At 49.6% G+C, this 26264-nt stretch overlaps 1 protein-coding gene and 1 pseudogene across 3 annotated transcripts; one reads left to right on the top strand and one right to left on the bottom strand.

Annotated features, from left to right (window-relative positions):
• Nucleotides 1-26264, top strand: ADNP2 (ADNP homeobox 2). 3 transcript variants are annotated; one of them, XM_032311599.1, is made up of 4 exons: nt 1-63; nt 5801-5922; nt 18333-18422; nt 22761-26264. In XM_032311599.1, exons 2-4 carry the CDS (start codon nt 5815-5817, stop codon nt 25998-26000), a joined length of 3438 nt encoding a protein of 1145 aa, XP_032167490.1. In that variant the 5' UTR covers nt 1-63; nt 5801-5814; the 3' UTR covers nt 26001-26264. The 3 variants fall into 3 exon arrangements, with proteins under 3 accessions (XP_032167490.1, XP_032167489.1, XP_032167491.1); XM_032311598.1 differs by lacking the exon at nt 1-63 and adding an exon at nt 786-2044; XM_032311600.1 differs by lacking the exons at nt 1-63; nt 5801-5922 and adding an exon at nt 21912-22046 and having other exon boundaries at nt 18335-18422.
• On the bottom strand, nt 11744-13390 carry LOC116572487 (annotated as a pseudogene).

The raw sequence follows: 26264 nt of genomic DNA, 5'->3' as shown, positions 1-26264 counted from the left end.
GGGCCGCAGCGGCGCGGCGAGAGGCGGCGGGGGACGCGGCGGCGGCGCTCCGGGCGCCCAGCGGTAGGTACGACCCCGGCCCAGTCCCGCGGCGACGCCCACCGGCCCTGCCCGGCCCAGGCCCGCGGAGTCCCGACGGCGGCCCCGCCCCGCCCCGCCCACAGCCCGCGGCCCGCGGCCGCTCGCGAAGCCCGCGACGCTCTCCGGGCGCGGGGTTGGCGGCCCGGCCGGCGCCCGTCACCGTCCGCGTCACGTGGGCGTCGGGGGTGGTCGCCGGGCGGGGGGTGGGGCGGGCCGCGCGGGGAGGGGCGGCGGGGCGCGGGGCGGGCGGCGGCCAGGGCGGCCCCGGGCGCGTCTCCCCGCGGCCGGGCCCCCGGAGCCTGTGCGGGGAGCAGCCGGGAGTGGCCGCCGACGCCGGGCGCGGGGCTCCGGTGGGGCAGGGCCGGGGCGGGGCCGGGGCAGGGCCGGGGAGGGCGGCGCGCGCGGGCCGGGGGGGTGTGCGGCGCCGACGCCGGCGAGCTTGTCTCCGGGCGCCCCGGACGCGGCTGTGCCTGGGCCGTCACGGCGGGAGCTGCGGGGCGGCCGTCTGCGGGCTTTCTCGGGGCGCGAGCGGCGCTGTCAGCGGGGCGCGGGGGGCGGGGGGCGGCGGGGCTGCGCCTCGGGGTCCGCCCGCTCCCGGGTCGGAGGTCGGGGATGCGCGTCACCGGCGCTGGGTTGGGGCCGGCCGGGACCGCGGGCAGCACCTGTCGCGCTGGGTGACCCAGAGCGGCGTCGGGTCAGCGCGGGGCCGGCTCCCGGCCGCGACGGCGCACTCGGGGCAGGAGCGGCGTGAGATCCCGCGCGCCTTGGACCCCGGGGTGCGGCGCGCGTTTTGCGGGCGGCCCCTCCGCGCTGCCTGTCGCGGTGTCCGCGCCGCTGCCGCACGCGGCAGGCCCGAGGCCGTGTCCGGGTGACGGTCCGGGACGCGCGTCGACGCCGCGAGCCCCGGCTGTTCTTCAGCCGCCGAGCTGCGGGCCTGGGTCGGGGCGTTCCCCGAGGTCGGGGCCGGAGCGCTCTCGGGCACCGCCGGGCCGCTCTGCACGCGCGCTCGGCCCCCGCAGGCCCCGCGGCCGCCCTGTGACCCGCCCGACGGTGCGCGGCTCGGACGCTGTGGGGCGGACGCCACCCGGGACGGGCCGGCGCTGACCCGTTCCTGCCGGCGGCGTGACGCGGCGGTGGCGCGCGGGAGCCCCTGGGGCGGCTTCGACGTCGCGGGAGCCGTCGCCGTGCGGGCCTCTGCGGAGTGCGGCGCCGTGCCCGGCGGGGCCCGCGGGGTCGTCCCCGCGCGTCGCACGGTCCGCGTGAGCCACGCGCGGGCTGCGGGCCGAGGCTGCTGGGCGAGGGCGGCCGGGCGGTCGGCGGTGCCCGAGCGCCGGAGGCTCGCCTGCAGCGGCGCGTGCGGGGCCGCAGGGACAGCGGCGAGGGCGAGCGCGCGCTCACGCCCCAGACCAGGACGGCCCCGCTCTCCGGCCTCGGGAAGGAGGACCGACCTTTCCTCGGCCCGGGCCCAAGCCCCGGACAAGGGGCTCCGGGCCGCTGGCCGCTTGCCCCGCCGCGGACGGCGCCCGTCAGTGCCCGCCCGAGAGCCGGGCAGCCTGCGTCGGCCGCGGGGGCCGGCCTCGCCCGGCAGCCCGCCCCGGACCGCTCCTTGTGCGTGCCCCAGGCCCCGCGTGCCCGGCCGCTCAGGTCGCGGTCCCCAGAGCGCGGCCCGGCCCGTGCCCCGTTGTGGTCTGCAAGCCGCGGATGCAGCCCCTTGCTGCGGAGCAGGAGGGTGATGGTCGTGACCTTGGACGCTTCTGTGTAACCGCCCCCTGGGCAGGAAGAACCCAGAGCGCAGAGAGGGTCATGGGGCTGCGGGGAGGTCAGGAAAGCGAGCCGGGTCGAGTGGAGCGGAAGGCGGCCCGCAGTAGTTTTCACCGAGGCTTCCTCGGCGGGAGAAGCCAGTGTGAGCTGGAGGGTGACCTTGGGAACGCCCTCAGGAGGGTCTTGGCAGCTCCGCGGTTAGGTGAGGCTTTGGGGCTTGAACTCGTGACCCTGTGTGGAGACCTGAGCTGAGGTCAAGAGTCAAAGGCCCAACCCACTGAGCGCCCAGGGCCCCCTCGGTGGGGCTTTTGAAGGCCAGAACCTAATTCGGTGCATTTCATTTTTAGTAATTTTATTAATTTTTTACTTTATTTACTAGGATTTAATACTCTGCAGTTACAACTCTCTAAACGATCCTTCAGTCTCTCCTTCTCCTGAGCCCAAGATCTACTTTTGACATAGAACGAGATTCGGAAAACTCCTTCCGAACGAGCTGCTCAGAAATTCTGTGTTTCCTTTGTGCCGGCGGGGATTCCTCTCTCTCTCCTGTTGACCCTTCCTCCCTCCAGCGCCGCCCGTTGGATTCCAGTACACCTTTTTCCGTTTTGCTTGCTTTTGGCCGAATATAGGGAGACTTTTCCTTTACCTCAGTAATTTTTTGATGCTTATCTGTTTGCCTAGACTGTTTCGGGCTCCAACTCTAATGGTCCCGTAGCCGTTTTGAACCTTTTAGCACTTTTTAAAAAAAATAATTATTTGACGGAGAGAGACACAGTGAGAGAGGAAACACAAGCAGGGTGAGTGGGAGAGGGAGAAGCAGGCTTCCCGCGGACCAGAGAGCCTGATGTCGGGCTCGGTCCCAGGACCCTGGGATCATGACCTGAGCCAAAGGCAGCAGGCGCCCCATCACTTTCTGCATGCCTTACGATTTCTACCCTGTTTCATTTTATCGCTTTTGTTCCCTTGTTGTGAACACTTGGTGTATATGACACTCTGTGATGGGTCCCAGACGTCCAAAGAAAACATGATTCCTACCCTAAAAGGGTTAAGTCTAATAGCAGAACTAGATACGTAAATAGATCATTGGAACACGGTGCCATGCAGGCAGCATAAACTGGGAGGGGCACCAGGTGTATGCTGGGGGAGGAGGGGCCGCTAGAGGCTGCAGAAATGGAAGTGCTGACTCACAGATGTTGTCATTTAAAATCTGGGGAGATAGGGCTAAACTTCCCTCTACGCATGTAGAAATTATGATTTTTCTACTTAGTTTCACAGCCAGTGATGATCAGTCTTTACAGGTTATCATTCTGATAATAAAAGGTTGGCATTCGTTACTTTAACCTGGTGTTCTTTAATCTGATTTGACGGTTTTGTAGCTTTGGTAGCTTACACGTTAAAAAAACTTGGAAATAGTTGCAGATTCATGGAAATTGCAAGTATAATGGGAAGAACTTTCCCCCGAAACATCTGAGAGTAACTTGCCAAACAAGATGCCACGTTACCCCAAATACTGTTTCCAACGATAAGAGCGTCCCCCGCATATCCAGAGGGCAGTTGTCAGAATCAGGAAATCAGCACGTCGTCATCATCAAATCCTCAGGTCCCACTGAAGTTTTGCCAGGGCTCCAGTAACACTTCTGGTGAAAGAGCGAACTTAAAATTTCACATGGCATTTATTTTAGTCTCTTCCAGTGGGAATTAGTTCCTTAGTGTTCCTTCCATGATCTTTTTTTCAAAAGTGTGTAATTCACGTAGAGTTGTGTAGCCATCACCACAGTCTAATGACACAACATTTCTGGCACACTCCAGAAAACCCGTTTCCACTCCCAGCCAACTGCTAACCTAGCTTCTGTGTCTGCGGAGTTGTCTCTCCTGAGCGTCTCCCATGCACGGAGTCCGAGAGAGAGAGAGCTGCTGCATCTGCGTTCTTTGGCAGAGCCTAATGGTTTGAGGTTCATTCGTGTTGTGGGTGCATCACTCCCTCGTGCTTCGTGCCAGGTAGCGGTCGTTTGTAAGGGTTCACCGTGTTGTCTTCCCGTCTACCATTCGAAGGATGTTCCATGTTTGTTCCATGTTTGGCTGCTACGGATAGTGCTACCTTGTATGGTCGGGACCCTTGAATGTTACAGGCTCGTTATTGTGTAGAGTGTCTGTTAATTTGGGCTAAGAAGTCTACCAGACTTCTGTGAATTACTTTTTCTTCGCTTATTTATTTATTTATTTATTTAGAGAGTGGGTGGGGAGGGGCAGAGGGAGAGGGAGAGAGAACCTGAAGCAGACTCGGTGCCCAGGGTGGTGTAAGTGCTTCTGGACTCTGTTCGTGAACAAAGCTGTGGAATACATACCCGCACACTGACAACTGGGTCTTTGTATATGCATGTATTAAAAACAGCGAGGTCACCCCTGTACCTCCCATTCTGGTCAAGTACCACAGGGTTTAGTTTAATTTTATGCCTTTTTAGATATTTTAAAAACAGCTTTTTGGAGGTGAAATTTACATACCATACAGTTCACCTGTTTAAAGTATATGGTTCACTGGTGTTTAGTATATTCACAGTTGACTTTTAGAACATTGTGATTGTTTCAGAAAGCAATCCTGTTCCCCTTAGCCAGCCCCTTCATTCCTCCACAGCCCTAGGCAACTAGTATTCTACTTTCTGTCTTTGTAAGTTTGTCTGTTCTGGACAGTGGTGCATGTGGAGCATGACGCGAGGCTCGATCCCACGGCCTGGAGATCATAACCAGGACCCAGATCGTGAGTTGGGTGCTTAACTGACTGAGCCACCCAGGCTCCCCTTTCCTTTGGTTATTATTAAGTAATTTTTAGGGAGGTGCTTGGAGATCACGTACCTATTCTGTTCTTTTATAAAAGAGCGTGTGAGGTGGGAGGTACTGTGGCATTGTGTTTGGAAAACGCAGTGCCACAGGTTGTAGTCTATTACTGTCATTTATTTGATGCCCGAATTGTCCCATGCTTGGGTTGCGGGAATTTGCTTAAGGTGGGTTATTTGTCGTCTTGTTGGGTTATTTGTCTTTTAATTATTGAGTTACAAGAGTTCTGTTCTTTATACATTCTAGGTATTAGTTCCTTATCAAAAATGAGATTTGCACATGTTTCCTCCCATTTTGTGGGTTCTCTTTTTGCTTTTTTGATGATTTCCTTTGAAGCATAAAAGTATTTTATTGGAGGTGCCTGGGTGGCTTAGTTGGTTAAGTGTCTGCCTTCAATTCAGGTCACGATCCCCGGGGTCCTGGGATTGAGCCCCGCATCTGGCTCCTGCTTCTCCCTCTCCTGCTGCTGCTCCCCCTGCTCATGTGTGTGCGCGCTGGCTTTCTCTGCACTCTCTCCCTCAAATCAATAAATAAAAATATCAAGTTTTTATTTTGGTGAACTCCAGTTCTCTTTTTCTTTAGTTGTTAGTGATTTTTGGTGTCTTATCTAAGGGTGCATTGCCAAATCCAAGGTCATGAAGATTTATGTCTGTTTCCTTTTAAGAGATTAAAAGTTTAAACTCTTATGTAGAGAGGTGTGTGATCCATTTTGAGTTATTTTTTGTGTGTGATGGAAGGAAAGAGTCCAACTGCATTCTTTGGCATGTTGATACACAGTTGTCCTAGCATAATTTGTTGGAAATTACTCTGTTCTCTCTCCCTCTCTCTCTTTTTTTTTTTTTTTTTAAGATTTCTTTATTTGAGGGCGAGTGGGAAGTGGGGAGGGCCAGAGTAGAGGGAGAGAGAGTCTCAAGCAGACCCCGTGTGGAGTGTGGCGTGTGATGGACTTGATCTCATGGCCCCAAGATCATGACCTGAGCCGGAACGAAGTCAGACGCCCAACTGACTGTGCCACCTAGGCGCCCTGAAAATTACTCTGTTCTTAGTGTTTTACCGGCTCAGCTAAATATTTAGATGTCAGTGTAGGTACTCAATTTTGTTTTCTTTTTTCTTTTTTTTTTTTCAGGAAAAAATTCAAAAATGTTTCAAATTCCTGTGGAAAATCTTGACAACATCAGGAAGGTACGAAAAAAGGTGAAAGGCATTCTTGTGGATATTGGGCTTGACAGCTGCAAGGAGTTGCTGAAGGTAAGAATACACGTGTGAGATGGGAGAAGACCCTGACACTGGAGATGCAGGGTTGGCTTTGTGGAGGTGAGAGCTGAGCTGGGCGTGCTCCTCAGGGTGGAGATTGCTAATATTTCAGATGAGGGCATGAGAGCATAATTCGTTCTTATTTATGTCTTTCTGACTTAAATGAGCTATTTGAAGCTGTTCAAATTTTCAAAGTTACTTTTAGGTGGGTCTTTTTATAGTTCTTATTTATCAGATATATTTGTTTTTGTTCTTCAAAGGGAATGTGTCGTATTTGTTATTTTGTCAAAAGAAGACCCTAACGTGACCCCCGGGTTGTTGGGAGTAGTTACCCAGTGGGGGTGCCCATGTGGTGTGACTTGTGAACTTAATATATGCAGTTCTAACAAGATTTAAAATTAAGGTCACACTCACATACTCTGATAAGTTGTGTTCTCATAATTTTTTTCCCTTATAACTTGAGAATATATGGCTGGCATCTATAGTAAAGAGTCAGAAATTGTTAAGTAAGGCTTGGTGTGCATTTTTAAAGCCATTGGTGATTCTTTACATGTTTAGGACCATGTCTGCTTTGAAATTTTTTTTAGACTTGTGAACAGTTCAGTTCATAGTATTGGCCTGGGAAGGTTCAGTTTCTTAATTTTCAAATATCAGACTTTCATCCAGATTGATTTTATTTATGAAAAGGTGGTCTAATACTGAAAGGCTCGTACTTACCACGGTCCTCATTAATGGCCAGGATTGATGTTTGTGCTCAAGTGGACAAGTACCAGTTTCTTAGGTAATTCTCTGTTCAGACACTGCCGCCTCAGAGAGCTCTTCCTTCTCCGCTCTCTGCTGTCCTAACTACTCTGTTTTGCTTCAAAGCTCTCCTAGTACCTCACATTATTTATTTTCAGTCTCCAAACCGCCCCCCTACAATGTAGGAAGACAAGGACCTCTTTGTTTTGTTAATCCACTGTATTACCTGTGATCAGAGCTGAGGTCTGGCACATAGATATGTAATATATATACGTATATCAATATTTTAATATTTGTATTAAATATATATATATATTTAAACAGGTAAGTTTTGAATGAATGAACAAAAGTAGAAACCCAAGTAGAGCAGTACTTTTAATAACAGACTATTACTGAAAGTCCTTTGCAAATAAAAGGGTGGGGATATCCCAGAGTGGAAGCTCTTGGTAGGCCCTCCTGCTCAGGAACAGTCTGGAAGCAAAAGAGCCGCAGAGTTCTTTGCATCTGTTTAGAAGTCATAGTTGATGCATGAGAATGAAAGCAAGGTAGTTATTTGGAGATAAGATTGGGCAGGTGGGTATAGACATAGTCCATCAGTAAGAGCTAACTCTTGCAAAGTTCCTGGACCCAGTTCTGTCACGACAAGAGGAGTCCTGGTTTCCCATGTGTGGGAGTTCTCCAAAGTGGGGAATAAAGTTCTTATGGAGCTTTCCTTACATAGTCAAGGTTGATGAAGTCCTTCACTGATCCAGCCTGCAGTCCCCCGTACCTCCCCAGGAGTTGGGGTAGGCCTGAAGGTTCCAGCCCTCTCATCACATGATTGGTCCTCCTGGGAACCACTTGTGCTCTTGGGTGGGATCTACAAGTCACCGTCATGAATAACAAGACCTCCACTGCACCTGTATGGCTTTGAAGCATTTTCAGAAACTGTGAATGAAGACCAGATTTATCTGAGAAATACATATCAGGTCATCTGAATGACCTTATAAATAGATCATTTCTTACAACTTTCTTATAAATCATTTTCTTACAGTAAGTACATGTGTTTAAGTAGTATTTGTAGAGAATATTTATAAATAAGCTAAGAACCCAAGTGTATGTATGTAGATACAGGGTATTTCAAGTGGTAATATATGGGAGCCCCCTACAGTGATGCCTGGCGTGTGGTAGATGCTCCAAAAATGACCCCCGAAGGTATCACACTGCCCCTCAGTAGACAGACGGAGAATGTTCGTGGGTCATGGGGGACGGGGGGGGGGGTAAAGAGATGCCTTTTATCTTAATCTTGGCTCTTAGCTAATTATGTGCTTTTAGACAGACCAGTTTATCTTTGGGCGTGCGTCCTTATTATAGCGAAGAAATAGAGAGAATTAGGGTCCGAGGATCCTCTCCCGCTAGAGAGGTGACAGTTTAGCAGGAGCTGAGAGACAGACTTAATACTAGTGAGAAATGGGGAAAGATCACTTCTAGCTGGGGAAGCTAGAGTAGCCTTTTTTTTTTTTTTAAGGTTTTTAAAAAAAATTTATACATTTGAGAGAGATACAGAGACAGAGCTCAAGCAGGGGGAGAGGCAGAGGGAGACGGAGAAGCAGGCTGCCCTCTGAGCTGGGGATGCCCCCGCCTCTGCAGTGGGATTGAGATGACACGGGGCTCGTTCTCAGGACCTAGAGATCATGACCCAACCATCAGAGCCACCCAGGCACCCCTAGAGTAGCCTTTACGGAGACGAGATTTGAACCGTGTTTTGTTTGTTTATAAAGAATTGGGTAGGTTTACCCAGTAGAAAGAATTAGAAAGGGTATTCCAGGAACATGGAATTTAAAACCACAACCCAGTTGGTTAACCCTCATCCAACCAGGCTGAGTGATTTCAGGAACACATTACCCTTTAACAAGATTAACCAATCATTCTTATTTTATTCTCTTTGCTGTAACATTTTCTCACTTCGTGTGTGTGTGTGTGTGTGTGTGAGAGAGAGAGAGATACTTCAAGTGTGTGTTTTCAAAGAGTAAGGATGGTCTCTTACATCACCTCGGAATGGTTCTCAGCTGAGGTGAGCTGGTACTTTTATCTTGTCTGATCCTTTATAGCTCTGCTCTGTCTGGGAGGGACCCAGTCTAGGACCAGGCATGGCGTTCAGTTGTCCTCTCGCTTGCTTTCATCTCTTGAAGGTGAATTGACTTTTTAAATGGAATTCTGTTCCAAAATTCGTTTTGTTTTATTCTTAGATAAAACATGAGTAATAACTGAAAGTTTTCATCCTGGTAGCCCTTGTTTTTGACTCTGTATAGAGCAGTGTCCTCACTAACTTCCGCTTCCTTAGTCAGCCTAAGAATGTGTCTATTCATCTGAATTTGTTCAAGATTTATTTGCTTGGACTGTGCTGACACAGATACGTACATACTTCTCAACGGAAAATTGAGAGATTTGAATGGTTTACAACTATTAAGTTAGTTTAACTATTGGGTTAAATGTTACTGATTCTTTTGGGGGAAAAGTTTTGTTTTTTAAAATCTGTAGTTCTCTATTTTATAAAATTGTTTAAAATTCAAGCAGTGGTGAAGTTCAGTTTAGAAAAATTAGAAAATATATGCAGAAACATAGATACAAGAAGACTCATTTGTAAGCCGTTACCCAAAATACCCATTGTTAACATTGTTGTGTGTCTTTCTAGATTTTTTTAAGTGGGAGAGTATGAGATACTCGACTAGCTTTGTTTTGTCTTTTCATGACTCTCATATTAAGAATTCTTTCCCACGTCAGATGCGTTTATTCTTAATCCCCCATAGTACTTAGAATTTCTTGGTTTCAAGCAACAGAAACCGACACTAGACCAACTTAAGCAAAAGGGAATTTACTGGAAACCCAAGGCCTCTGGAGCCTTCCCTGGAGCCTGAAGGAGCTGAGGGAACGTCTGTCCGTGGTCCTGTCCACGGTCCTGTCCACTTCCTCACCCAGCGAGTCAGATTTCAGCGAGGTGTCACTCTGCCTTCTCCAGTTTCCAAAGTGTCCGGGACTCTCTTTGTCCCCAGTGTTACGACCTCAAATTTTAGGCTATAGAGTTCTTGTTGAAAGCCTGTCTGAGAAAAAATTGAACTTTTGGGAAGACAGACTCTTGCAAAGAAGACTCTTCTTTTCTAAAAGTAGATTTAAACCCTGCTTACTCATTAGAGTAATTTTTTTAGAGTGATTTTTTGAAAGCTAACATTTGACCAGTTCAAGTAGGGACTGGCTATGGAATTTGTACGGCACTGTGCACAGTGAAAATGTGGACCTGGGCTGGCCCCCAGGCCTGTTTTCCCGTCCCCACCCACAGCATGTGGGGAGTCCCAAGGGACAGCACCTCCGTGCTGGGGTGCTCTGGGACCTGTGGTACCTGTCCTGTGCTCGTGGTGCCTGGACCCACGCGGGGTCGAGGTCCCCACCTTGCCCTCTTCTCTCCCTCAGTCTGTGCTCGGCTTCCAGTGGAGGTGGTGACGGAGTGTGACAGCTTGGTTACCGTGGCAAGGGGTGCAGGGGAGAGGGAGGGGTTTCAGGATGAGGGCAGAGAGAGAGGTTGGGGTGAATGGAGATGGAGAGCCAGGGCAGAATCTTTCCCAGGAACACTGGAGGTAGGACCCTGTGTGAGCTGAAGCTCCAGGCTCCTGACCTGTGGCCCACTGTCCTATCAGACTACTATTCTAAAATACAAATTCACACTTAAAATTATTAACAGTTTCAATACGGTGACAAGGGAGCGTTAAACCCCAGCACTGGCCTTTCTGAGCACAGGGCTCTGTGTGGCTTCACTAGTCTGGTGCCTCTGGAGAAGCCCTCGCTGGTATTTTCTAAGACCTTCTCAGGCTGTTTTAAGACTTTCTTTATTTGAGAGGGTGTGTGCGGATGTGCGTGCGTATGGGAGAGAGCGGTTTGAGAGCGAGGACCAGCGAGCCGGGGAGGGGCAGAGGGAGAGCGATGAGCGGACCCCCGAACCCACACCCCAGGGGTCATGAGCGCAGCCCAAGGCAGATGCTAAAGCGACTGAGCCAGCCAGGCGCCCCCAGGTTTTTAAAAATATTTAATAATTTAGTTCCTTTAACCTCCTACATTAAAACTATTTCAGTATGCAGTCAATATAAAGTAAGTAATGAAATATTTTGCACTTTTTTCTCTTAAATGTTCCAAGCATATTGAAAGATATTTATTATGATAAAATATATAATAAAGAATTTGTCATCTTTCCCATTTTTAAGTGCACAGTTCATTAGCATTAATAATATTCACACTGTTTTGCAACTGTCTGCTCTATTTGCAGTTGACCCTGAATATGATGGTGGGTTGGGGCCCCGACCCCCCTTCCTTTGCACAGTCAAACCTGGGTATAACTTTTGACTCCCCACAAACTTCGCTACTGATAGCCCACTGTTGCGCAGAATCCTACTGACAGCATCAGTAGTCAACAAAAGTATATGTGTTCTATACTGACTGTGTTCTTAAAGTAAGCTAGAGAAAAGAAAATGTTAAGAAATCATAAGAGAAAAAACAATAAGAAAATGCATTTATAGTCATTTTTTCTTTTTGGAGAAAAAAAAGAAATCTGTGTTTAAGTGGACCTGTGCAGTTCAAACCTGTGTTGTTTCAGGGTCCACTGTGTTTCCAACATTTTCATCGCCTCTGAGCATGAGACAGTAACTCTATCCTCTCTACCCTGCCCTTGGTAACCTACAATCTTCCCTCGCTCTGTGGGTTTGCCTACTGTAGATGTCTCATGGAAGTGGAATTTTTTTGTGTCTGGCTTATTTCACTTACTTTTCTTTTTTACCCAATTGCAAACATTAAACAGTTCTTTTTTTTTTTTTTTTAAGATTTTATTTATTTATTTGACAGAGAGTGAGTGACAGAGAGATAGCAAGAGAGGGAACACAGGCGGGGTGGGGGGTGGGAGGGGTAGAAGGAGAAGCAGGCTTCCCGCAGAGCAGGGAGTCGGATGCGGGCCTCGGTTCCAGGAGCCTGGGATCCTGACCTGAGCCAAAGGCAGACACTTAATGACTGAGCCACCCAGGCGTGTACTTTATTTTCTTAAGACAGTTATCACTTTTTAAGATCAGTAGATCACTGCGCCGTGGGTAGCGGGGGATGCCTACCCAGATGAAGACGGGGGAAGCCAATTAGACCGTTCACAGCAGAACTATCCCGGAAGAATCCCAAGGTTGCAAGTGTGTACGTGCGATTAAGAGGAGGTAGACTTGAGTTTCCTGCCCGAAACTCACCATGGAAGAGCCCTGTTGTCTGGGAAGGTTCTCTGAGCTTGCGTTCCGCTGTGTATTGAAGTCTCTTAAACCTCACTGAGAGGGAGAGAAGAAAGCTTGACCTAACCCCAGATTTTCTGCTGCTGAGTGCCAGCCCTCGTCAGTTTTCACTCTTCTTAGGTAACTTAGGAGTTCAGCTTTCTCCATTTGGTAGCTGCTTTTTTCCCCGGTTCTCGCAACTGCTGCAACAGGCTTAGTTTCTTTTCCTGAAGAAATGCCCACGTTGCTGATGTCATGGCCACTTACAGGAGGTGGAGGGATGCGCCACTGCTGCGTCTGCTGCGGAAGACCGTGCTGTCCCTGGTACCTCAGGAGCTCCCACGTGCGGGTCCTTGCGTCAGGTTCCCTCGCACCTGCGATGCCGTCTTGATGGGTTTCAGCGGCTCTGAATTGTCTGTTGCTTTAACTCAGTCTTTCCTGTTTTTAACTATGAATATACCAAAGTTCTTCTCGTCTTTTGAAGTCTTAGCCTCAAATCCAATTTGGTGACCTCAGCCTGTACTTTGAATAACCAGGCCAAGAGAGTCATTGGCTTTGGTGAAGAACCAGCAACGTTTTCCTGACGTTGTGAAACTCTTCTAATTTGGCTTAGTAGGTTAGCCTGTGTAAGGAGCCACGACAAGATCATAGATGAGCTGAATGCAGTGATCCGCGTGGTTACCAGTAAGTTTGTCCAGGTCCTCCCAAACCCTCTCTCCCGACAGTCCCACCAAGCCTTTTGCATTTGCTGCGATTGCTTCCAGAGTCTTGGGGTCGTGGTCACCAGGTTTGTCTGTCATTGTCCCATGAAACCAGGAATATTGTAAAAGTTGAAGAGAAAGTTCCTGTAGCCTCCGTTTAGCATGCCCAGCAAATCTGACTTTCTTATTTTTTAAATCTTCATAACCACTGAAGTAGTCTAAGGTATTGCCAGAACCTAAAATCAGTTTATAGTGAGGTCTGCGTCTAGCATCTTTCTGCGGGTCCGTCATGCCTTCTGGGTCGGCTTGTTCGCCGGGGACGATGCCAGTCCACAGTGCAGGACTTCCAGAGTTTTCCTCGTGAAGCTGGCGGTAACTTCCACACCTTCCTCCTCTCTGTTCGTCACCCCAACGCCGGCGGTCTCAGGCTCGTCCCTCCTGTGAGCGGGGCTAGCAGTGGTCGCAGAACCCACCCTGGGGGCTTACTCTGTCTCCGCCCGAGGCTCTTCCTCCCCAAGGGTCTCTGACGGGTGGTTCTATCGGACTCTGCGACCCTGGACCGCTGCTCCTCTGTAGGGGAACTGCTGGGAAAGGCGGCCTGTGCCAGGGCACTGGTGTCCCTGCCTCCGGGGACAGAGTCCCTGACCATGCAGCCGCCCTAACCCTCGGGGTCACTGCCACGCCCTTCCGGCAGAGCCTCTTGACTTTTTGAAAAAGATTTTCTTTCTTTTTTATTTATTTGACAGAGAGAGAGACAGAGATCATAATAGGCAGAGAGGCAGGCAGAGAGAGGAGGAAGGAGGCTCCCTCCTGAGCAGAGAGCCCGATGTGGGGCTCGATCCCGGGGCCCTGAGATCATGACCTGAGCAGGAGGCAGAGGCTTAACCCACTGAGCCACCCAGGTGACCCCGGGGAAAGACACTTATATGCTGTGAAATGCACTTAAGTTTCCCCAAATGATGATTTTTGATGTGCGTGTCCTCCAGTAATACAAGTCTCCCGTAGAGATACAGGACAGTTCTTAGGCACCTGGGTGGCTCATTGGGTTGAGCATCTACCTTTGTCTTGGGTCGTGATCCCAGAGTCCTGGGGTCGAGCCCCACATTGGGCTCCCTGCTCGGCGGGGAGTCAGCTTCTCCCTCTCCCTCCTGCTGTGTCAAGTAAACAAATAAATACAATCTTAAAAATGAGGAGTAGAGGACTGTTCATTGCTTTGGAAAGCTTTCCTCAAGCCCTGTTTTGTCAGTCCTTGTCCCCACCCCACTGGCTACCACTGTTGTGAAATTTTGTACTATAAATTAGATTTGCCTGTTTTACAGTTTTATGTAAGTGGAATTTTATGTGCTCCTGTGGAAGATTATTCTCTGTGGTTACAGTGTTCTGTTACATGGATAGGTTCGTTTATTGGTCCTTTCTTCTGATGGTGGACACCTTGGCTGTTCCCAGCTTTTGGTTATTATGAGTAAGTTACTCCTTATAAAAGAATTTTTGTGAACATCTGTTTAGTTTTATAGGAAATGGCTGATGTAGGATTCTATACTCCTGTCGGTACTGTGTAAGGGTTTCAGTTGTACCCTTACCATTTGTGGAATTGGTTTTCTCTTTTCTTTTTTTAAAATTTTATTTATTTATTTGACAGAGATCACAGGTAGGCAGAGGGGCCGGCAGAGAGAGAGAGGGAAGCAGGCCCCCCGCCGAGCAGAGAGCCCAATGTGGGGCTCGATCCCAGGACCCAGAGATCATGATCCGAGCTGAAGACAGAGGCTCAACCTGCTGAGCCACCCAGGCGCCCCTGGAATTGGTTTTCTAAAAAATTTTGAAATAACGGGGCACCTGGGTGGCTTGGTTAAGTGTCTGCCTTCGGCTCAGGTCATGATCCCTGGATCCTGGGATCGAGCCCCACTTCGGGCTCTCTGCTCGGCAAGGAGCCTGCTTCTCCCTCTCTCTCTGCCTGCCACTCTGCCTACTTGTGCTCTCTCTTGTCAAATAAATAAATAGAATCTTTAAAAAATTTTTTGGAAAAAAGCTGTATTACAGTAGCAGAGTCATTATGTTACCATACGGTGTGTTACCAGCTGTGTGTTCTCTGCAGGTCGCTTTTCCAGATTGAGCAAGTCCCTTATTCCTGCCTTGCTGAGAGCAGAAATTATGACTGGGTGTTGAATTTTGTGAACGTGATTTTTCTGTATCAGGATAATTGTCTTTCTTAAGTCTAATATAGTGAACAACGTGGTTTGATTTTCTTTTTTAAAAAATAAACTCTTAAAGCAGTCTGTATCTGTGGCAGAAGTGCTACTTGGTTCTTTTTATATGTTGGATTGATTTGTACAATTTCCATTAGGGATCTTCGCATCTGTATTCTTAAGTGATGTAGTCTGAAGTTTTAATTTTTTGTAATCTCTTTGTCTAGGTTTGGTGTCGGGGTCATTCTGGCCTCGTGGAATGAACTGGGAGTTGCTTCTTCCTCTTTATTTTAACAAAGTTCATAAATTGATAATGTTTGTTCTTCTTTTTTTTTTTTTTTTAAAGATTTTATTTATTTATTTGACAGAATATAAGCAAGTGGAGCAGCAGCAGAGGGAGAAGCAGGCTCCCCGCTGAGCAGGGAGCCTGATGCGGGGCTCGATCCTAGAACCCTGGGACCATGACCTGAGCCAGAGGCAGCCGCTTAAACGGCTGAACCACCCAGGCGCCCCGATAATGGTTCTTACTTGCTTTGTGGGAAGGGTTTGCTTTTGTTTTTTAGTTTTATGTTTTATGTATGTAGGGAGAGCATGAGCAAGGCTGGGGTAGGAGGTAGGGGAGGGGCAGAGAGTGAATCTCAAGCAGATTCCCCTCTGAGCTTGGAGTCCCGTGTGTGGGGACTCGATCTCATGACCCTGATCTTGACCTGAGCGGAGATAGAGAGTCAGACACTTAACTGACTGAGCCACCCACGTGTCTTACTTTGCGGGAGGATTTTAAGAATGAATTCAGTTTCTTGACTAGATATCGGCTATCATGTTACCTAATTATTTTGGGGCTTTGGTAGTTTGTCTTTTGAGGAATTCAACCACTTCAACTTAAGCTGTAGTATTCATTGGCATAAAGTTCATACTATTTCCTTTTCTGTAGGAGCTGTAGTGATCTTGTTTTTTAGGTCTTCGTTTTCTCAGTACTTCTGCTTTGCTTTAGAAGTGTCCCACCGATTTTATTTCCTAAGTTTCCACTTTCATTCAGTTTTGAAATACTGTCTGATTTTGCTCCTGATTTCTTTGAGCCAGGGATTAGAAGTATGTTGTCTCATTCCTAGGATTTGGGAATTTTCTAGATAGCTTTTGTTACAGATTTCTGTTCAATTTTGCTTTAGTTAGAGACCGTATTTAGTCCTTGTAAATTTATTGGGACTTAGAAGCTCGGTCTTCGTGAGTATTTCCTGTGTATTTGCTCTTCTGGGTGGAGAGGCTGTCAGGGGTGGGTCAGGTTGGTTGATTGTGTTTGGTCCTTTCTGCCCTTCCTGATTCTTGTGCGCGTTCTGCCACTCACTGCAAGAGGAGGGTGTGTTGACGTCTCCAGCTATACATTTAAATTTGACTTTTCTCTTTTCAGTTCAGTTTTTGCCTCATGTACTTTCTCTTTCTAAAGTGCATACGTGTTTGGATTGTTTTGTTCTGCTAATGAATTGACACTGTTACCGTTAGGAAGTGAATTTCTGTCCACGGTAGTATTCTTTTCTTACCCCTGAAATCTACTTTGTGTGCTAATGTAGTTCCTCCAGCCTTCTTTTGATCAGGGATAGCATGACACACCTCTGTCTTCTTACCGCTCACCTGTCTTTATATTTACAGTTTTGTAGGCAGCATGTAATTGGACCTTTTGTTTGCCCAGTCTGCTAGCCTGTGCCTCTTAATTTGAATGTTTGGACCAGGGGTAGGCAGACTGGTTGTGGCCAAACCTGGCTTGCTGTCTATTTTGTAAATAAACTTTCTTGGAATGTAGCCATGCTTGTTTGTGTTTATGGCTGCTTTTATGCATGCTGGTGGCTTTGAGTTGTGTGAGAGCCTGAACGGCTGGCAAAGCCCTAACTAGTTCTTCTCTGGCCTTTACTTGAGGAGATTCCAGCCCCTGTTACTTACTATTAATTAATGGCTATTAAATCTCCCCTTGCTGTTTGTTTTTACTTGTCTTTTCTGTTTCTTTTTTTTATTCTTTCTCTACTTAAAAACTACATAAAAATAGTGAATATTTTTTATGATTCCGTTTTACTTATTAGCTATCTGCTTTTGTTTGCCTTTCTAATGTACGGCTTCACGTAGAAGACCCTTCCAAGGGGCTCCCGGCTGGCTCAGTTGGTGGAGCGTGCGACTCTTGATCTTGGGGTTATGACTTTGGGCCTAATGTGGGGTGTAGAGATTACTTAAAAAACAAAATTAAAAAAAAAAAAAAGAAAACCTTACAATACTAGGCTTTTGTTTCCCTTTCCAGCCTTTGAGTTACTGTTACCGTGCAGTTTATTTCTATGTATGCTACGAACCTCAGAATACGTTATTTGCAAATTAAGTCCTTATAATTGTACGTTTCTCTGGTTCTGAATTGACTTGTTAAGCAGTGTATTAGCGTAGGTATATTTGAAGGCAATTGTATTATTATCTGGCTTAACTAATTCCTTTTTATATTATAAATCTTTAAACAGCAATATAAACTGTGAAAGTTAGAAAATACAGGTAGTCATTTCTTTAGAAAATAAAATCTAAAAAGTCACGTTCCTGCCGATCAGAGATCACCGCTATTAACATCTCGTTGTTCAGCAGCTGCTTGCGCGTGGGCGTGTGTGTGGTCTGCACAGCTCATATCCGTCATGCTTTTTTACTGCCTTTTCAGTTACTTTCATCTTTCTCTGTCCATTAAATGTTCGTCCTTATCTAACACCCAGTCCATGCTCGTAGCCCCAGTTGCCGCCAGATGTCTTATACTTGGTTTGTCTAACCCAGGGTTCAGCGTGAACCCCGTTGCATCTGGTTGTTCGGTTCTCGGTGTCCAACACCCCCCTTCTCACCCCCTTTCTGTTGGGTTAGCCACACCCTTGTCCACGCCGTCCTCTGCAGGGTGGACTTCAGGTGTCCTCGGTCGGGCACACACCGGGAGCACCCACTTCATACTCTCGCTGGCAGATCTTCCCGTGTGCTCACCACGGATAGAAGATGGCGTTCACTCTTGCAGCTTTGCTCTTTTACAAATTATTGTTGGGAGGGGTACCCGGCTGGCTCAGTCCTTAAGGATCTACCTTCGGCTCAAGTCAAGGTCCCGGGGTCCTGGGTTCAAGCCCTGCATCGGGCTCCCTGCCCACTGGGAAGCCTGCTTCTCCTTGCCCACTCCTGCTTGTGTGCCCGCTCTTGCCGTGTCGCTCTCTGTCAAATATATAAAACCTTTATAAAATAAATAAGTAAATAAAAATTATGGGTGGGAAATCTCTTCTATTTCTTATAAAACTATAATATTTAACTATAATTTAAAACTTGAATTTGTAATTGGGTTGTTTCCGCCATTTCCCCCTTTCTCTTGCTTTCTGGGAGCTCCGCCACAGTCTGCTCCTGGGCTGCGTCCTCACTTGAGTTTCCCACGCGGGTTTCATAGGTGCCAAGTGATCCCTTCGGGTTATTAAATATCACCTTCTGAAATTGCTTAATGATCTCTCTTTTTCTCCGTTTTTAAAAAGGACCTTAAAGGCTTTGATCCAGGAGAGAAGTACTTTTTTAACACATCATGGGGAGATATTTCTCTTTGGGAACCTTCTGGAAAGAAAGTGGTACGTATTTTTGTATTTGATTTTTATATTTCCTCAGAAGTTGGGGTTACGTGTCACTCCAGTTCTGAGGAGCATCACGCACACTGGGGTCACTGATGAACACGGGGGAGGCTTGTCATGCAAACATTCAGGGAAAGAGAAAGAAAAACAAAGTTAAACGCTGTATAGTATAAAGTTGTTACTTTGAGAGTTTTCTGTGTACAAAGTTAATAATGTGATGGAGTGAAACTGCTGTTTGTCCTTGATCATAAGATGCCACTCATGTAAGAAGGGCCTTGGATTCATGACTGTTCTGAGTAAAAGGGATTGCCGTGTCATATGCGCTGAGGGTTCATCCTGGTTTCGGAAAGCGCATTCAAAATGCGGATCTCTGGTGGGGCGCCTGGGGGCCTCAGCCAGTGAAGCATCTGCCTTAAGCTCCGGTCATGATCTCCGGGTCCTGGGATCGAGCCCCGCATCAGGCTCCCTGCTCAGTGGGGAGTCCGCTGCTTCTCCCTCTGCCCCTCCCCCTTCTCATGTGCACATGTGCTCGCTCGCTCTCTCCCTTTCAAATAAAATCTTTAAAAAAAAGAATGGCTCTTCGAGATGAGGAACACAATTTATAATAATTTGAGACTTCAAACCTGAGCAGATTGAAGCTAAATTCTCCTTATTAAAGTGTTTTCTTCTAGAAAACCTTTTCTACCACCCAGCCGCCGTAACATGAGCCCCTCAGTATCAAGCTCAGCATGTCCCAGATTTGACGTAACTGTCCAGTCTCCACCACACCGCCCCTCTCCCCTCTCCCCTCCATTTGTTCAAGCCGTGTTGGCTGTGGAACTTTTGGCTTTAAAAACATTTTTCCTGTTACTAGTCAGTCATTCTTCTGTCACAGTTTTCTTTAAAAACACTTAAAAAAAAAGATTTTATATATTTATTTGACAGAGCGAGAGAGGGAACATAAGCAGGGGAGGGGCAGAGGGAGGAAGCAGGCTCCCCGCTGAGCAGACAGGCGGACGCCAGACTCCATCCCAGGACCCTGGGATCATGACCTGAGCCCAAGGCAGACACTTAACCAACTGAGCCACCCAGGCGCCCCGTCACATTTCTATTGCCAGCCGCCCTCCCGAGTTCCGCTTCTGCCTTTGTGTTGTGTCCCGCCACGGATTCGGTTGTTCCGCTTGACTCAGCACGTGGCTGCTCCGTTAACCTTGCTTTGAAGACCTTGACTTCTTGAATCTTTCATGTCTCACTGATGTTTCTCTTCTGAATTCTCAGAAGATCCTATAAAGTAAAACGCAGTATGATATACGATTATAAGCTTTTCACCAAGAAGCACCTCTGGAGTACCTGCGACAAGCCAGGTGAAGCTTTCTGTGCGCCTGAGCAGATGGTACAGGTCAGGTAGTTCGCTTAAGGAGGTTGCTTGTGTTGGGGTGAAGAGGGCGCGGGCATAACCGTTTGAAACGGTAGAGATTGAATTTGTTGATCGGGTGCTGTGCTCAGGAAGAGCACCGCTGCCCGGTGTGGCGGAGACCGTGCCTCACTTCCCCGCTGTTCCTGGACGGCGGAAGCGCCGCAGGCTGAAGTGCGGGTTCTCGTGCCGCAGCGAGGTCCTCCAGGGCTCAGGAGAGCAGACGTTCGTTAGACGTTTGGGTTCTGGGGACAGAGATGGTTGTGGAGCTCTGTTAGTGTGGACCTGAGGAAGCGGCCGGACAGGCAGGCGGGGGCTGGTGTGGGGGCTGGCGCTGCGTCCGGGGCAGGATTGCTGGCAGCACCCGGTCCTCCTCGCCCTGCCGGTCCGCCGCGGGCTGTGCTTCCCCTGTTGCCCGCATCGCCCCGCTCCGCTCATCCCCGAGCTTTCCCAGCGCGCTCTTAGGGGAGTACAGGCTGTCACTTCTCGTCGGTGAGTGCCTGGGCTTGAACGTGCTGGAAGGCCCGTGGTAAGTAAGTACACGTTTACCTTCAGAACAGACTGCCAGCTGTTTTCCAGAGCAGCTTTACCGGTTTGCTTTTCCCTCCGTGATGAGGGAGGCCTGGTTACTCTGCCTCCAGGGCCCGGCTGGACTCGGCTCTGCTGGGTTGTGGTGCTTATGGGTTCACCCGCTTCATTTCCATTTTAGTAGGTGTGTAGTGGCCCCTTCTCTGGTGTCCGTTTCCCTGGTGACTAAGGATGTTGAGCATCTTTTCCTGTTTATTTGGCCTCTAGAGGCCCTCTTCGGTAAAGGTTCAGATCGTTGGCCCATTTGCTAAAAATCGGGTTCTTTTTCTCGTGTTGAGACTTGAACATGCCTACATATATCTGGATACTTTATTAGGTGTGATGTTTGCAAATACGGTCTCCTAGCTGGTGGCTTGTCTATTTTTTAAACAGTGTCTTTCACAGAGTGGAAGCTTTCTTAGATGAGGCCCAGTTTATCGATTTTTTTCTTGTGTAGATCATGTTGATGTTTTCATATTTGAAACCTCTTTCCCTCACCCAAAGATCTGTTCAACGTTAACAGTAACATACACCTGTTAGTAATTTCTGTTGGCTCTTTCATGGAGTGTAATTTTCATTGACTGACTGGTTTTTCACTCTAGTATTTCATTGAGTGTAAAACACACCATTTAGAAAAAGGTATCATGGGGGCCTGGCTGGCCGGGTTGGTGGAGCCGCTCTTCATTCTGGGTTGTAAATTTGGGCCTCACCTTGGGTGTTGAGATAACTTAAATAATAAATAACCCTTAAAAATGCGTAATTCAAGTATAGTTGACATACAGTGCTGTATTAGTTTCAGATGTACAGCTGTGATTCAGGAACTCAGTGCTGTCCACGATCAGTTTGATTACCGTCTGCTGCCATGCGTTACTACTAAATTATTGACCATGTTCTGAGACACCATTTTCTAACGAACTTCTAATAAAGCTAAAGCGATACTTCATTTAAGCTGTGTTACTCTGGTAACACTGAAGTATTAGTTGTAAAGTGTATTCAGATATCTGAGATAGTAAGATACTGGAAAAATATGGAAAAAAGGTCTTTTAGAAACAGTGAAATATGGGTTATTGTTTGTTTTGGTTTGTGGTCTAGCGTCCGCCGTTACCGTAGGTTTATTCTAGACCCTGTGAGAAATGCTGGAATGAAGTGGTGATTCCATGTTGTCTGAACACGTTTGGGTGATTTCTTGACTTGTGGCAAGAGGGAAACCCGCATGAATAGCAAAGAGAGAGACAGAAACCGCCGAGGTCCACTGGGCAGGGGCCTTGAAGCACAGGCCTAGGCAGGAGGGGAGAGTCGCTGTGCTCGCAAGCAGCGGTGTCGCAGGAGGTCTTTCTCCCCACCGATGGCGGGACCTTAGGTGAAGCGTTCCGTGAGCCCAGGTCTTCCCTTTCTGCTCCATGAAGCCAGAGCCAGGCGTTCTGTGGTTCACCAGCTCTAGGGTCTGGAGCCTCGAGACCAAAGACTTTGTGACTCTCAAACCTTCACAAACGTGCAAATGTTTGGCTGTTTAACTTCCCATTTCTTAGCTGGCCGGCTCTTGTCCAGACGTGTGTCCTCATACCCCAAGCTTGTGGAATCCCCCGTTCGCCCTAGAGAGGACTTCGGCCTTCGTGGTCTGTGTTCCAGCCTGGAACTCGCTCAGGACTGTCGTGGTGCCTTAGGTACAGCCCTGTTCCTTCCCACTCGTCACGTAGTTTACTGGACACCTGCATGTGGTTGGCTCTTACCTCGTCTGGGAGTGAGCGAAGTAAAGGTAATGACAGGTTTAACCATTGGCACGTTAGGTTACTTGCAGGTGAATTCTAAAGGTTTTAGAGTTGGGAGTAAAAACAACATTGGAACTGTGGGAAGGGGATGAGAAGGGGAGAAATGAACTTTCTCTCCCGGAGAACGGAGTGGGTTTCTTGTCCTGGGATGACGAGGCTGTGGCTCAGGAGATGGCATGGAAGGGGTCCGGAGCCAGGCTCGGGGGGCCGGGTCCTGTGTGTACGGTCGGCAGCCGGGAATAGCTGGTGCGTTTTTAGATGCTCGAGAAGAAAGAAGTGAATAGTTTTGTGACGTGAAAACTCCATGAAATTGGAATTCGTGTCTGTGGCTTTATTGGCACAGAGCCACGCTCCTAGGTTGGCGTGTCGTCTGTGGGAGTTTTGGGGTCACGATGGCAACACCAAGGAGTTGGCATAGAGGCGGTGTTTACTCTCTGGTCCTTGAAGAAAGAGCTTGCCCTGGTTTCACAGAAGCACTCTTCCCGGAGGGGTGATGGTGTCGTGTTACGCAGCACAGTCAGTGAAGAAGAACCCTAGGCTTTGACCTCTGGAGGGTGTAGGACCTGACTTTTATTGACGTCTGCTTGACTGTCTTTTTTGTTTAAACAGAGATACCGCACGAAGCCGTACTGCTGCAGCCTCTGTAAATACTCCACGAAAGTGCTTGCCTCGTTCAAGACCCACTTACATCGGTGCCACGAGGATGACATCGACCAGGAGCTGGTGATCCCCTGCCCGAACTGCGTATTCTCTTCTCAACCCAAAACCGTGGGACGGCACTTCAGAATGTTCCATGCACCTGTTCGGAAAGTCCAGAACTACACAGTGAACATTTTAGGGGAAACGAAATCTTCGAGGAGTGATGTGATAAGTTTTACATGTTTAAAATGTAACTTTTCGAACACCTTGTACTACAGCATGAAGAAGCACGTGCTGGTGGCTCACTTCCACTACTTAATTAGCTCCTACTTCGGCCTGCGGACCGAGGAAACGGGCGATCAGCCGAAAGCTGAGGACAGCCTTGCTGCCGAGAAGGTGCCCCCGTCCGACAAGTATTATTGTAAAAAGTGCTGCGCCAAGGCCAGCAGCCAGGACGCTTTGATGTATCATATCTTGACAGCGGACACACACAGGGATTTGGAGAATAAGCTTAGATCTGTGATTTCCGAGCATATTAAGAAGCCTGGACTTCTGAAGCAAATGCACATCGCTCCCAAACCAGTGGCCCCTTTGGCTGTGCCACCAAACGGCAGCGCTCCGGGCCTTGCGGCCTCATCCCCTTGTTTCCGCCTCTCCGTGCCTCGGAGCAGCCAGAGCCAGCCCGTGGTCCAGCCCGTGGTCCAGCCCGTGCCGGGCCCGGTCCCGCCAGGGACGGTGGCCGTGGGCACTTCGGCGAGCCTCCCCCATTCTCCGCCTGCCGCGGCTCAGTCCCACGTGACTCTGGTGTCCAGTCCCCTGCCTCCCTCCGCCCCGCGGCCCGTCTTTCTTTCTCGTGGAGTCCCGCTCACTCAGTCAGCAAACCCTCCTGTGTTGCCCTTGAGTCCGCCAGTGGGGCCTGTCAATAAGCGTGTTGGAGCTGGCGTCCTCCCGGTAAGCCAGACCATCCGCCCCGGGGCTTTACCCCTGAGCCCGCCTGTTGGGCCTGGAGTTCTTTCCGTCAGCAGGCCTGCCGGGCCCGGCGTCCTTCCTGTCAGTCCGTCTGTCACCCCCGGCGTTCTTCAGGCAGTGTCACCAGGAGTGATTTCCGTGAGCCGGACGGTCCCATCGGGGGTCCTTCCTGCAGGCCAGATGACCCCTGCTGGAGTGATCCCTTCGGGACAGACGGCCACTTCTGGGGTTCTTCCAGCTGGCCAGGTGGTCCAGTCAGGGGTTCTTCCCATTGGCCAGACGGCCCCCTCAGGGGTTCTCCCCACTGGGCTGACCGTCCCGTCACGGGTTCTCCCTCCCGGCCAGACGGTCCCGCTGAGGGTGCTGCCTGCAGGCCAGGTGGTCCCTCCTGGGCTCCTTTCTCCCAGCCAGACAGTCTCGTCAGGTGTTTTGCCTGTGAGCCCGGGTGTCAATTCTGGGGTTCTTCAGCTTAGTCAGCCGGTCGTGTCGGGTGTGCTCCCTGTGGCCCAGCCGGTGAGACCTGGGGTCCTCCAGCTTAACCAGTCTGTGAGCACCAGCATTCTGCCTGCAAACCAGCCCGTGAGACCGGGTGCTTCTCAGAACACCACGTTCCTCACGTCGGGCTCTATCCTCAGACAGCTCATTCCTACAGGGAAACAGGTGAATGGGATTCCCACGTACACGCTTGCCCCCGTGTCTGTCACTTTGCCTGTGCCTCCGGGAGGCGTTGCCACTGTCCCCCCGCCCCAGGTGCCCCTCCAGCTCCTGCAGTCGGGCACGGCTGCCCAGATGGCCAGCTCCATGGCCAGCATGCCGTCTCCTCCGGTGGTGGTCAGCGCCACCCAGAGTATGTTCGTTCAGGCCTCTCCGTCGGCGGCAGAAGCGAGCCAGGCGCTCAAACAGGCGAAGCAGTGGAAAACCTGTCCGGTTTGCAACGAGCTCTTCCCCTCCAACGTCTACCAGGTTCACATGGAGGTGGCCCACAAGCACAGCGAGTCCAAGGCTGTGGAGAAACTGGAGCCTGAAAAGCTGGCCGCGTGTGCCCCGTTTTTAAAGTGGATGAGAGAGAGGGCGGTCCGGTGTCTCTCTTGTAAGTGCTTGGTGTCCGAGGAAGAGCTCATCCATCACTTGCTAATGCATGGCCTGGGCTGCTTGTTCTGTCCCTGCACTTTCCATGACATCAAAGGCCTTTCTGAGCACAGTCGGACTGTGCACCGAGGGAAGAAGAAGCTACCTGTGGATTACAGCAACCGAGGTTTCCAGTTGGATCTCGACGCTAATGGCAACCTGATGTTCCCCCATCTTGATTTCATTACCATATTGCCGAAGGAAGAGCTTGGGGAGCGGGAAGTCTACTTGGCCGTGCTGGCGGGGATACACTCCAAGTCCCTTGTGCCCGTGTATATAAAAGTGAGGCCCCAGACGGAGGCCGCCGCCGGGAGCCCCGGCAAACAGGCGCTGACTTGTCCCTTTTGCTTTGGCACCTTGGTGACGACCGAGGCGTATGAATTGCACTTGAAGGAGAGGCACCACATCACACCAACGGTCCACACCATCCTGAAGTCTCCGGCGTTCAAGTGCATCCACTGCTGTGGGGTCTACACCGGCAACATGACCCTGGCCGCCATCGCCATCCACCTGCTGCGCTGCCGGAGCGCCCCGAAGGACAGCAGCTCGGACCTGCAGGTCCAGCCCAGCTTCATCGAGAACAGCCAAGTGCTCTTAGTCAACGGCGAGGTGGTCCACGACTCCAGTTTCTCCGTGAAGAGAAAGCTGCCCGACGGCCACTCTGGGGCGGAAGAGCAGAGGGGGGCGGAGGAGCGACCTCCCGTCGTCAGCACCGACGCGGCCCCGGCCCCCGAGAAGGTGGCGAGTGCGGTGCCTTTGAAAAGACAAAGGAGTGAGGTGAGGACAGAGGGGCCGCTCGTTAGCGAAGACGCGCTCCAGATTTTAGCTTTAAACCCCAAGAAATACGAAGACCGTTCCTATGAAGAAAAAAAGCAGTTTCTTAGAGACTATTTCCACAAGAGACCATATCCTAGTAAAAAGGAAATCGAACTTCTTTCTTCACTCTTGTGGGTGTGGAAAATCGACGTGGCTTCGTTTTTTGGAAAAAGAAGATACATTTGCATGAAAGCAATAAAAAGTCACAAGCCTTCTGTACTTTTAGGCTTTGATATGTCTGAACTTAAAAATGTTAAACACAGGTTGAACTTTGAGTATGAGCCACAAAACCTGTAAAAAAACAAATTAGGCAATCTAAAGTACTAGATAATTAGTGGTTTTTCTCAATCGAGATTTAAAATGTTATTTTCTTCACTGTATGTCAAATTAATCAACTTCAGTGGTCTTTATGCTGCTCCGTAGATTTATTTCAGGTGCTCGGAAAGACTTCTGCGTAAGAGAAGCCAATAGTTCTTTCAGATTTGTTGTTTCCTGCAGTTGGATTTTGTAACAAGTATTTTTAGTTCTTCCCCGTCATGTAAATTAAATCCTTGGATCTTT

This window comes from Mustela erminea, chromosome 13 (assembly GCF_009829155.1).
Source record: "Mustela erminea isolate mMusErm1 chromosome 13, mMusErm1.Pri, whole genome shotgun sequence".
NCBI classification, from domain to species: domain Eukaryota; kingdom Metazoa; phylum Chordata; class Mammalia; order Carnivora; family Mustelidae; genus Mustela; species Mustela erminea.
This window is presented reverse-complemented; position numbering and strand designations above follow the sequence as displayed.